This window comes from Lagopus muta, chromosome 1, assembly GCF_023343835.1.
Source record: "Lagopus muta isolate bLagMut1 chromosome 1, bLagMut1 primary, whole genome shotgun sequence".
Taxonomy (NCBI): domain Eukaryota; kingdom Metazoa; phylum Chordata; class Aves; order Galliformes; family Phasianidae; genus Lagopus; species Lagopus muta.
In genome coordinates, this window is record NC_064433.1 from 66,354,961 (window position 1) to 66,368,540 (window position 13,580).

The 13,580-nt window shown below is 41.5% G+C and overlaps 1 protein-coding gene across 3 annotated transcripts in view; it reads left to right on the forward strand.

Annotated features, from left to right (window-relative positions):
• Nucleotides 1-5,570: 5,570 nt before the first annotated feature.
• Nucleotides 5,571-13,580, forward strand: part of GYS2 (glycogen synthase 2) — a 41,627-nt gene continuing 33,617 nt past the window's right edge. The window contains exons 1-2 of one of the 3 annotated variants that reach the window (XM_048927340.1): nucleotides 5,572-5,752; nucleotides 5,898-6,127. In XM_048927340.1, coding sequence (XP_048783297.1) covers nucleotides 6,007-6,127 — 121 coding nt within the window. In that variant the 5' untranslated portion in view covers nucleotides 5,572-5,752; nucleotides 5,898-6,006. Of the gene's footprint in view, nucleotides 6,128-13,580 lie in introns of all 3 variants that reach the window. The other 2 variants (XR_007373335.1, XM_048927331.1) reach the window with 2 other exon arrangements.

The window sequence follows — 13,580 nt, forward strand, 5'->3', positions numbered from 1 at the left end:
TTCACTAGTGTCAGTGTGATTAAGAGCCCCAAAATATTTAAGAGCCCCATCCATATACTGTGGTCTAGAATGACACACTGCCATAGCGTAACAAGGCCTCTCAGGACAACATCTGATTTTTGGTATTTCTTTATCTATGAGTAGTTCTCCTTTAATTCATGTCTCTGAGCACAACCTTAAGTAAGTCAAAACTTTCAAAGCTTTCCAGAGATTACAATAGTTAGGGTCTTTCTAAAACCCACACCAACCATAGTGATGTACTCCATTTGTATAAATGATTTCCTGTGATGCCATTGCTTTGTGAGTCATTCTATGCAAGCAAAAGAGTCATGCAAATCATTAACTTCAATGGTCTACTGGAGAGGTCAGACTCACAAGGCTTGGATTTGTTCAGTGTCTGAAATGAGTAATTTACCTGCAAACATGAGCAACAATGCACAATATGGCCCAGGTACTGGATGTGCAAACTATGATTTCTATGCAAATATTTTCTCCATTATGCTCTCCTCTGTAAGAGCTCTTCAAACCCTACTTAGTTGTGTTTACACACTCAACATCTGAGGTAAAAAAAAAAAAAAAAATAAAATCCAGAAAATCTTCAAAACAAAGTGAAGGTGGCACCTATCAGCAGCAATTTCTGGAAGGTAATACCTGTAATTCTTGCATAGTGGGATGTACTAAATGCAAATGCAAAGGGAATAAAAAAGACATTTTTTTCTGAAGTACATTTTCTATCTGCGCTGCCAGTTCCACATTTCAGGCAATGATACAGGAGTGCTATGATTTCCAAAGCCTCTGTTCATTCAGCCATCTCCAGTGGCGTCACTGGGAATGTGTAGACACGAGCAGTACACCTTAGAATTATATCAAACTCATTTTCCTACCCACATATGACAGTAGAGTAGTCCCTGATACACTCAGACTGAAGATCAGTCTGGGAGACTATTTGTTGTTGAGCTTCTGTTCATTATACATTTGTTTTTTTCCAGTGGTGAATGGTCTTGCATTAGAAGGAAATAAGCATTTTTTAAAATGACTTCTGTATTGTGCTGATTCTGAATGCTCTGGTGTGTATATATGTGTATATATATATATATATATTTTAAGATAAGAGTCAGAAGAATAAACAGAAACAAATCTTTGGACATTTCAAAGCATTCAAAGTCAATAGTGTGGATCTTAAAGAGACAAAAAAGAAGACCATACTCATGGATAGTGCCTATATTCCATTAAGAAGAATTTATGTTCATGAGGATCATTGAATGTGGTTAAATTTCAACAAGTATCTTAATTCTGATCATGGCACAGCCTTTTTTTTTTTTCTTCTTTTCTCTAATGAAGTCCTTACTATGCCATAGCTGAATGAATGGAAAGGCCTCATTCAGCACCACATCTCTGAGTTTGCAGAACAGTCTTTCAAAGCACAGAAAGCTGGACAAGCCACTGTTTGCAGACAGAGAAGTAAAATAATGCACTACTGCCTACTTGAGAAGATACAGATAAGCTCTGTGAAACCGAGCTGCTAGCTGTGATAACAATTCTTTCAATGTCACACAAGATAAAAGAGTAAGAATTCAGAACTACCCGGAGCTGTGTTTGTACATCTGTGAAAGTATTTGTGTCTTTGTCCATGAGTTTGCATCCTAGATGGGAGCACAACACCCTGTACAGTAGAGAGCTCACTTTATTAAATATCCTCTCATTGCTCTTCTTTTCCCTTCTTCCCTGTGCAACTCAGCCTGAGGGAAGGGCTTTTCTTCCAGGCAAAGGTCCCCCATTTTGCTGGTTGTGTTGTGTTGTGAAGTTGTGTTGTGATTCTGTTTCCACGGTGTTTATAAAACTAAGGTTTGTCATGAACAAAGATTTAGTCAGAAGAATTAAACGGCCTTTTGTCAAAAGCAAAACAACACAGTAGACACTGGAGAACTCCTGTTAATACCATCAGTGCCACCTACTGCTCGATTTCCAGAGTACAGCTTGTGCAAATAACTAATGCTACAAACCTGTAAAATTTGGCCCCATGTTTATGAACATTTTTAATATCTACATATAATTTATTTCTACAGCTGACCCAGGTGCACTTTTCTCATTATAAATTCAGTCAATAAACAGTATTGACTATTTCTTCCCCAACATGCTCTTTCTTACAGCCAGAGAGGCTGAAGTTGATTCTCCAACTTTCTTGAGGTGGTTCTACAGGAGGGACTGAGGGGTCCCAAACAGAAGGAGTTAGATTAAAGCCAGTAGAGATGACCACATCCTGGAATGTAACAGTTTCGAAAAGAGCTTTATATGGGGCAGTGTGCTCCTATCTGCCTATTATCCCTGCCTGTCAATATCCAGAGAACTGTAGGAAATTTAAAAACAAAACAAAACACACACTGTGCCATTTCTCTTCAGAGACTTTTCAGACACAGCCTTCTCATTGTCCGAGATCTTGCAAGTGAGAATAGTTCAAGTCCACAAGCTGAGAACTTGGTGCAACCACCTATGATGCCAGGTCAGACTGAGCCATGTTGTATAATGCATTACCTGAGGGTGTTTGTGTACTTTGGTGATAACAGTAATGTGGGAACATAAAGACTGGACTCAAAACCAGTTTCAGTTTTGTGGAAAGTATTTTTATAAACTACTGTTTTGTGTAGGTTTCCATTTTTCCAATTCAGCAGTTGTCCTTTCTGTTATATTACAGAAGAAGAAAAAAAATCTACAAGTATTGTACTTGGGTAAGGGCAACCCTAGATATATGTGCAGACTGGGAGAAGAACTTCTTGAGAGTAACCCTGCTGAGAAGGATTTAGGAGTCCTGATAGATGAAAACGTTAACATGAGCCAGCAGGGTGCGCTTGCAGCCCAGAAGTACAACGATATCCTGGGTTACATTAGAAGAGGAAGTGCCAGCAGGGAACTGTCCCTGTCTGCCTTCTTGACACCTATCTGGAGTATTGTGTCCAGGCTTGGGATCCCCAGTACAGGAAAGATGTGGAGCTTTTGGAGAAACTCCAGAGGAGGACCAGGAAGATGATCAGAAGGCTGGAGCATCTCTCCTATGAAGACAGGCTGAGGGAGATGGGCTTGTTCAGTCTGGAGAAGAGAGGGCTCTGAAGAGACCTCATTACAGCCTTGCAGTCTTTAAAGGAAGATTATAAACAGGAGGGAAATCAACTTTTTACACAGGTGAATATCAATAGGACAAGGGGAAATGTTTTTAAATTAAAGGAGAGGAGATTTAGACTAGATGGCAGGGGAAAGGTTTACACAGGGTGGTGAGGCAGTGACACAGGCTGTCCAGAGAAGTTGTGGGTGCCCCATCCCTGGAGGTGTTCAGGATCAGGTAGGATAAGGTCCTGGGTGGCCTGATCTAGTGGGTGGCAACCCTGCCCACAGCTGGGGATAGGAACCAGGTGGGCTTTAAGGTCCCTTGCAGTCCAAGCTATTCTAAGCTTAGTGACTTCCTATCTCTACAACAAAAAATGGCACATTCTTCTAGTGTTAGCACTGTCCCCTTTTCACTACTTGCCTCTCAATGCACTTTGCATGGAGGATAGACAGTGACTTTTTTCCTTTCTGCTCTTGGAACTGCACCCCCACTGCATATGCTGTAGATTTGCCCATTCTTACTAACAGAATATAACCTTGCTCCTGGAGAGCTGTTTTCTTTCTGTAGGATCACAGGTACCAGCATTAAAGAACTTCTAAAGAACTTCTCTATTGTGAGGGTTATGGAGCACAGGCACAGGCTGCCTAAAGAGGTGGTGGAGTCTCTAGAGATATTTAAAACCTGCCTGGATGTCTACCTGTGCAACCTGCATTAGCAGGGGGTTGGACTTGATGATCTCTAGAGAACCCTTCCTACCCCTGCAATTCTGTGATGCTCTTTGAGCTGATGATCCTTGCAAACCCACTTGCCAAGGCTAAAGGAGTTGTACCATCTGAAAGTCTGAAAACCTCAGATTATATGAATACCTTAAAATGTTTATTATTTCGACCTCAGTTCACTGTTCACATGTCTTTTAGGTTTGTTACAGCTGCTGAATGCCTGGGGGCAGCGGACTGCCATCGTTCATCTGGCATCGGTCAGTACCCCCGCTATCCTATTGCTGGCTGACGCTGTACCCTGACATGGCGGCCGGGCTATCGCGCCGTTGGGAGGCGGGCGCCCCCTAGTGGTCAACAACGAGCAGCACACGCGGTGTGCGAAACGGAGCCGCCTGGTTCTGGGGTGGCATGGGGCTCTGCGGTTAAGATGAGTTTGTGGGCTGGCTTGGATTTGCCCTCTCTAGTCGTCACATGGAATGATATTTGTGAGGCTGTCAGCCCCGCCTTGGTTTTCAGAGAAAAGGGTGACTTGGGCAGATTTGATATTAGAATCATAGGATGGCGGAATCATAGAATGGCTTAGGTTGGAAGGGACCTCAAAGATTATCTAGTGCCATCCTCAGAAATGGGGTTCAGAAATGAGGAGGCCCCCGCAGTATTACAGGTTTTTCATCTAAATAACGTGAGCCAGCTGCTCTGAGGTACTACATTGCCTGTGTGCTGTTGTATACACGTCCATTCTTGCAGACTGGCAGCATAATGGTAAACAAGAGATGAATATGGTGATGCTGTGACAAAGCAATGTTGGCATATGTGGGCCTTAAGCTCTCCCACAGTTCAAATATTTACTGGTTTACAGCATTCCTTACATTTCTATTTTACAGGATGCTGTCCATTCCATGCAATTATGTAAATTGCAGTATTTATTACTGGTTTCTATATAGGAAAGAAAAGAAAGTCATATTTGTATTACTTTTATACAGATGGGCGGCCTGTCTTCTAAACCTATCGCCTTGGACTTGCTCCGTCCATCTGTGCTGCTATGAAGTCCACGCCTGCCATTGCCTTCCATAGAGCTAGTGATGCCCTGGATATCACCTGGAGATCTGGAGATCTGGTCAGCGCTGAACTCTGGATTTTGGGCAAGTTGTTTTCTAATCTCAGACTCTGACTGAGTGGACACAGCTGTCCCAGAGGAGCTAGGCTCTCAGCATAAGCACATAAGTATCATCACAGTAGGCAGCTGCTCTGTGGGTCTTGGGAGGTCTTAAGCTGCAAGCTCTGCAGATGTGTGCACTCCTTGCAGCATCCTAGCTTTGTCCTTTGTGCTGCAGCAAGATGGGTGCATTTTTTCCCTGGGCCCAGAGGCCAGAGAAAAAGAGAAACCATATGGAAAATAGGGGACAAGATCTGCAGGGAGTGCCACCAAAAACATGTAAATAGAGCAACTGTAGCTCTGTCTGTAGAAACTCTCAGATATGCAGACCTGTCCTAAAGCAGAATGAAACCAACAGCTTGCCCAGAGAGGGAACACAGCTGGAATTCACTGTGGAAGGCAAGTTGTGTGAGGCAAATTAGTGCTTTTGGACTGATGGACTGAACAAGAATAGGTAACAGTGCTTAACCTGACAAGTAATCTTACAGGCATCATGTAGAAAGAGCCTGTTTACCCTGCTGGCCAGTGGGTAGAGAAAGTCTATGAGTGGTAACAGGCAGGGGAGGACTCGGGGGCCGGACTCAGATCAGGTGGTGAACTCAGAGTGTCCTCTTTCCTGGAGTTTGCTCAGGGCAGTGCTGAATTTACAGCTGGTGAGTTTCAATTGTTCCTGAAGGAGAAGATACTGAATGCTGTGACTGGGGAGCTCAAAACCAATTTTTACCTCCCTTTAGGGGCAGAAGAAAGGCCTGCCCCCAAAGCGAAGACCTTCCTCAGGTCAGTCTTTTTTAAATTCTTACCTCTGCCAGCAGCTGCTTCTCAAGCCCTGAGGATTTCACTGAGCCAATTTAATGCTGGTGGTCAGACAGTTTAAACCCATTAGCTGCCAGCTACCTGAGTAAATTTTCTTCTCCAAACCCAGCGCACCGGCAGACCACTCCAAGCAGAACTGCAGAGAAACGGCTACATTAAGCGGACATTTGAGTACAACTGTTGTGGCCTGCGTGGTGAGCATTTAGGGGCTGAAGAAAATGCCACTGGCTAGATCACTGTCCATGACCTCTCTTAATGGGCTTCCTCAATGGGAAGATGAAGACCTACCAGTGGAGGACTTGTTGCTCTTTGAAGTTTCTTGGGAAGTTACCAACAAAGGTTTGTACAACACTCCTAAGAGTCAGCACTGCTGTTTTTGTGGAAGTGGGAGGAGAAGTGTAGGATGTGGTCATGAGGGGCATTAAAGGGAGACAGGGCAAAAGCTGGCTGCGTGTGTTTTGTATCGGCAGGAACAAATGTGGCATCCATGTTTGTGTGTGGGCTGCATCTGCATGTACTTCCGTGGAAGGAGCACAGTAGTGTCAGGACATGTATTTGTCTGCACACCAGTCACCACCAGGGCTGTGTTGTTTAAACAAACATCTAAGTGTTATGCCCAGGTGTGCATGTTTATGAATATACAGACATTCCTTTGTACGTATTTAGATTTTATCTTCTATGCAAATTCACTTGGGAATATAACACATGAAAATAGGCTGCAAAGCAAACACTAAATTCAGAGAAGTTAGTAGTTTCTCCTTCTATAGCAGTGTGGAAAAGAGGCCCAATTTGAAATAGTCACAAATAAACATAGTTGCATTAAAACCACTGAACAAAAACAGACGTCAATGACCAACAGTCTTTACGCCAGCTGAAACCCTTTTGGACTGGCTTTTGCAAACACAGGTAGTGCCAGACAGGGACTTCATGTTTTGCACACGTGTACAGATTCAAAATCTGCTCACCACGCAGTGTTACACGTAAAGTCTATGCTACTTGTTACGCAAAGATCTTTCTGCCTCCATTACCAATTCCTTCATCAAAATATACCCCTTTCATAGAATGGAATCATTTTGGCTAGGTGCAGTTCACTAAGGGGGGACAGGCTCCATTTTTGCCATAAAAGCAAATTAGTATGAGTAAATGATTGACCTATGTGTCTTATTGTCCTGGCAGATAAATAAAGAGATTAGACTGAAGAGAGGATCTGTAATCTGCTAAGATTTTAACCCTAACGAGGAAATATGTGTGAGAGGAGCAGAGTGCTAGGGTCTATCACTCTGGTGGAACTAGAATTAATATTCTGTGATCGCTTCCAGTATTTAGTCTGCACTGAACTGCAATTTTACTTGCCCAGGAGGATCAATACACAGAGGTAGTACAGAGTAGCTGTTACACTTTGAATCCCTGTGGGCTTATTTTTCAGTAGTTTTAGTCAAGTTTTTTGAGGTAGTTGTCTACTGTCAGAATTTGGAGCATGCAGCATTTACTTTTGCAGCATGCATGGTAAGTAAGCCACTGGCAAGCAGATGGCAGCAGAAATCTGGAAAGTTCAGATGTCCTCCTTCACATTTCTGAGCCCTGTGCTATTTACATACTCTGTTATCTGGACCCCCTGGCTACAGGGATCACACAGATATTTAAGAAAAAGTAAAGAAGAATTAGATGTATCTGTCTTTATGTGAAGAATGCTGAGAATGTTTTGATCATCCATACAGCTTTTAATGACCTTATTTCTAGCTGTGTCAGTTGATTTGGCTGCACTGATTAGTTTCGTGTTTTATGGGAGAACTAATATTTATAATAGAGTGAACATTTTTTCAAATTAGTTAAAAATAAAGGTGCTATTAATTGTCCCAGGTGTCAAACTCATATGTCCAAATGGAGCTGACACAGCTAGACATAGCAGTGTCTTCATTAAAACTGGATTTCTGTACAAAATTCCCATCAGCCAACCCTGACTGGAAATGTTTGTGGAAAAAATCTTTAACAAGCCTATTTCAGCTTACTTTTCTGTGAGCCTTTATATTCTTGCTGCTGAAGGCTTTTTTTCCTGTGTGTTCCATGCAATTGAATGTCAAAGTCACATGATGAGATTCCCCAGTGACCTTTTTATAAACAGTTCTTGGAAAACATTAAGGCATTGGGCTTATAAGGAAAGAGAATAGCCAACAAAAGGGAGAGTCTTCACAGAAGATACACAGGCTTAGGAAATACAATCACTTACACCGTTTTCCCCATCCTCCTTTAGCGTAAGGAATTGTTCATTTTACTAAGTAGCCTGCCCCCACATAGATTTAATGCTGCTGCATGTTTCAGTGTTTTAGTTTTAATGTTGCTATCTATATTTCTAATATAGAGGGAAAGATAAGCATAAGCTGGGCTTATTGCCCTGACAAGCTCATTTGATGATTTAATATGATGGCTTAATATTTCTTTTCTGGCAATGCAAAGCTGTTTCAGCATGAAGTTAGCTCATGCAGCTGAAGTGGTGTAATGTTGCTGCTGCCTACAGGAGAGTTCAAGTCTTTATATGTGCCTTGTGTGTATCACTAGTTGCTTGTAAGCAGTGCCCTTTGCAAGTAGCTTCAGTTTTCTGAACTTCACAAATACATTTGCCTTCAGAGTTGGAGGACAATGAAAGGTCCTGCAACTACAGGAGTATATGTGAGTATATGTGAGTACATGTGATTGTGTGGTATGAGAGGGTTTTCATTTGCTAGACTGCCTGTTGGAAAAGAGGGCTGACTGGCATTTCCTTGAGCAGGAGGTGGTGCTGGTTGGTACTGAGGTCTATGATGCAGTGGAAGGAAAGGATTTGTCAGTTGCATGAACTCAATATTCAGAGATATGCAAGTATTCATTATTCCCAGAGCCTCTTAAGTTCTTTCTCAACAGCTGCCACAGTGAAGGTGCCTCCCTTTTTTAAGTCTAGTTCATTTAACACATGCTCTAACTAGCAGAGTTTTCTACTTGCCTATGCTTCCTTTTTATACTCTCTGATCCAGTGCTGCCTGTGCTGAGTGGCAGCTTCTGACATAAGAACTGCAAAGCACCAGCATCTCAGTTATTCTTTTTTCCCCTGGCTTACATAGCCAATTTGGAGCATGAAGAGATAAGATAGCTGAAGGAGAGAATGAGAGATTAAAAGAAAAAAGGAACTCATCTGGAAGTGTGACTCTCCCTCCACCTTACCCCCAAGTAAAGCAAAAAGGAACTTGCCGCTTAAAATGTGAGCACAACATTGACACCATCTTGCACTGGAAGTCTTCTGTCACAAATGTAAGAAAAATTTAGTTTGTGATACAAGATTCTCCCACTTTGACTCTCCACTGATGGGCAAGTCCCATACTGTGAAGTGAATCTACTGTGTTTATGTGGCAGAAAGGGACGAAAGCAAACAGGCAAGAGCCCAGTACACTGCAGAGCTGCATGATCTGGTGGTAATCTTGGAGAAACTCAGCTTTTTTCACACTTCCTTCCCCATCTTTCGGGGCCAGTATGCTTCAGTATATCTAGATCTGGGCCTATCTCTATGCATGTTGCAAAAGAGGACTGTTTGCTGTGTTTTGCTTTTTTTTTTCCTCTCTCTCATAACACAAAGACCAATAGAAATGTAAGAACGGGAGCACAGAGCAAGTTGGCGACAAGCTTTGTATATCTTGTGTCTGAAGCTCCATAGATGGAAATTGTCAGCAGGGAACCAAAAGCTACTACAGGAGCGTGGAGGCAACTGCAGCAAATCTTCCACAGTAATCTTTTGTCCTCAATTCCTCCTCCTCAACGTCTTTTAAATATTTTCCCACTGATAATTGTAGTATTTAACTGAGATAGAGAAGTGTAATTCTTAGCTGTAAGTTAGTGAGTTTTTGGATATGCATAGTGAGAAGGGCTGCAAACTCTGAAAATCTGATCTGTGCTCTTTGAAGATTCCTTTAAAGTCATTCAATTGATGCTTAGATTCGTATCTTTTGCTATACTTAGCAGCTTTTAGCTAGAAAGAAGAGTGCTTAAAAATGCTGGTCTGACTGCCAGTTTCTATCATCATTCAGCTGTGAACAGATTGGCTCAAAAATCACTCATAGGTGAATCTTAAATATTTTTTTCCAGCCCTACTGGAAGGAACATTCTGTTAAAAACAAACCTTAGTTCATTTTCCCCTGAAGCAGAGTTCTGTGCACGGGTTCTCTGTTGAAAACCTGGACCCTTGGTTATTAAATCATGAAATCACTGAAGTCAGCAGGACCAACATTTCATATCTTGGCATCAAAGTAATATGAAATTAAATCTTTTGTATTTGAGATGATGCACACTGTATTGTGTGTACTGATGCAGGACTGTATTGTGAAAATCTGCTGTAAATTGCAGTGTTTTGGTATTATTTCAAAATATACTTCTAGTGCCAGAACTTCAAAGGATACAGATAACTTCTATCTTCTGATGAGTCCTGGACACAAAAGTAGCCAAAAAATACATTAAAAGTACCTGAAAGTATGTGAAGAGGCTGTGTATTTTTTGATTGACATTGTTTTACTCCAAGGATAGTCACCAGATACACATAATGAAAAATTCAGAATAGAACCAAACATTAGAAGAAATGAGACCGGGCCCAATTTTATTATGTCTATAGATCAGAGACAAATTTTGAGGGGAAGGGGTGAAATAATAGTTGACGTAACTAGTAATTGTGGCAGTGAAGTCATTTTAGGACAAGGGGGAATGGTTTTAAACTGAGACAGAGGAGGTTTAGGTTGGATATTAGGGAGGAAGTTTCTCACACAGAGGGTGGTGACACACAGGAACAGGTTTCCAAGGAGGCTGTGGATGCCCCATCCCTGGAGGCATTCAAGGCCAGGCTGGATGTGGCTCTGGGCAGCCTGGTCTGGTGGTTGGTGACCCTGCACATAGCAGAGGGGTTGAAACTCAATAATCGCTCTGGTCCTTTTCAACCCAGGCCATTCTAGGATTCTATGATTCTATAATTTTGAATCCTGAAGTTGGTACTACTTCCCTCTTGGATTCCATGGCAAGCACAGCCCCCAGAAAAGCTCTAGTGCCTTCTGTGTCAGGCTGTGGCAAAAAAGATGAAGTGCCCTGGGAGCACCCTCTGCCTCTGTAGCAAAGGTGTGCAGGGAAGGGCTCCTGCCTCTATCCTGCAGGTGACAGTCTTCCTGTCTCAGTTTTGTAGCCTCTCGTGCCGTCTCTTTACTTCCTTTTTGGTGTCTGCTGCTGCTTCCCTCTGTCTTTCCACAATGTGGGGTAGGTAGGAGAGCAAGTGAAGTGAACAGTAGGTATCTCTGGCAGCTTTGAGAAGTTTGGGCCATTCCCTGCTCAAACATCCCCACCTGCACAGGCCATTTTCTAGAAATGAATTTCCTGCATAATCTTGCAAGTTGTAGCCCCTTCCTCATGAGGTGACAAAGAGCATTTGCAATGGGTCTTTCCATGTGATATTTTCAGCAGAAATAGCATGCTTTCTGCAGTGATAGATCTTGCACAAAGATCTCCAGTTGCGAAATCAGGTCTCTGCTTCTGCATAATGCTGTCCTCAGTAGCGATGTGATACAGGGAGTCCATTCTGACTCACAGACCGTTTATTTATTTAAATAGCTCTGACATCTGTCTCAGTGTCTCAGAAGGCACTAATTACTGCTTGGACTTTAAATATGCAGCAATAATAATACACTTGAAATGGGGAAAGAAGTTAAGAGGCTGAAGTAATGAAGATGATAACTTCTTAGATAAATGCGCAGTTATAGTAAAGGGTATGAAAAAATTCAAACTTAGGAAAATAATTTTATGAAATATTTTCTGAGCAAATATTTTGTTTTCATCATTTTCCCTTTATAGAGGTCACTAAAAAGAAGTCAAACTTTCTCATGTGGATTTTCTTTCCCCAAAACTTTTTTTTCCCCTGCCCCTACCAGTTTATTTTTCCCAAAAAAGAGGGAGAGGATGAATGGAAACAAATGAGGGGAATTATTTTTTCTTGATTTCTTTTTTAACTTAATTTCCTCTTTCTGGTGGAAAAGTTAAAAATAAATTTTAAAAACAAATAATAGAAACATTTTTTTTTCTCTCAAGGAGGTTTTAAAATTATCAGAACTTAAAATATTTGCATGAAATGTTTCAGGTGGAATTAGAACACTAAATTGGTCCTGGAAGCACTCAAGGCCAGGCTGGATGGGGCTTTGAGCAACCTGGTCTAGAGGGAGGTGTCCCTGCCTACAGCAGGGGGTTGGAATCAGATGATCTTAAAGGTCCCTTCCAACCCAAACCGTTCTATGATTCTATAATTTATTCACATTTCACTACTAATTCTTCATATAACAGAACTTCAGAGGCTGCATACAGAAACCTAAAACATCAGGGGATTTTCATACATCCTTATTGTTTGGGAACTTTTTATAGCTACAATATGACATAAAAGTATGTGATTAGGGACGAACAAGGTGATGTATCATATAGGTGAGAATAATTTGAGAATCCTGTTAGGATCTGTGTATTCAACTTCAGCCTAGCTCAGTTAGTTGGTAGAATGTGTAATACATTGACTACTAACATAAGTATTTCCAGTGGATTCTAAGTCACTGTGCAGATATAATCTGTCTCTTCGTAATATATAACATGTTCCTTGAATTGTTTTGGGAAAGTGAATTTTCCAAAGTCTATGTGTTGTTCTAGACATTGCTCTTTCCTTCTTAGGTTGTCTTTTTTAAGTTAAGCCTGACCCTTTTCACATACGCACAGTTTCACTCGCCCAGTCAATGTAAGTTTACACAAAGATGTGCCTTGTGAGTCATATTTCCACAGTGGCAGAGAAAACAAAAGTAGATTTGAAGACCAAGTAACCCTGACCTTTTATCGCAACTATCTTCTGCAGAGTTTTTACTGTCCATAAAATGTACTCTTTCATTTTTATCCTTAGTAATTCTCATTACATTTCAGGCAAAATAGTACCCTCAAATGTATTTTACATTGCAGTGCGACAGATTATGGTGGTAGACCACAGCACACTCTCCAATTTTTCATTCAGAACAGGCCTTCCTTTTTGACAGGACATGTTTTAGAACAGAGAGTAATGCTACACGAAATCTTGCGAACAGGATCACTCAGCTGTTGGCTTTGTAAAGTGATGTCCCAGGCCATTTATCTCTTTTAAAGGCAGTATCTGCAAACTAAGCTGCCAACATTAAACACCTTGCAGTGTGAAAGGCACTGATCTCCACTCTTTTGATGGAGGGGAAAGAGCTCCATACCATTGATGTCATATGTGGCTTTATCATGTTACCTAGTATTCTAATTCTTGCACATAGGTTTTTTACTCATTTCCATTTGGTCACTAGGTAACTTTGCACAAAAATCTCCCCCTATTATAAGACCAACGTTTTTGCTGATAAAAACCAACTAGTTTCACAACTAGGATTTCTACTTGTTTATCTGTTTCAGATTAAAGTGATTTCTGTTCATATGATGACCTTTCCATGAGAGCAGACAACATTTGTGTCATTGTAACCGCATGACATTGTAGATCGAATCTTCTGACTTGTCACATTATTAAAATGGTGTATTTGCACAAATACAAGGTATTCAAGTAGTTTCTATCAGCTTATGAACAGAGGAATTTGGAGCCACTTTCTTTGGAGTTTTTGAAATCCCTGTCCAGAGCAGCTATGATAGACAATCATAGAATCATAGAATCACAGAATCATAGAATGGCCTGGGTTGAAAAGGACCACAATGATCACCTAGTTCCAACCCCCCTGCTATGTGCAGGGTCGCCAGCCACCAG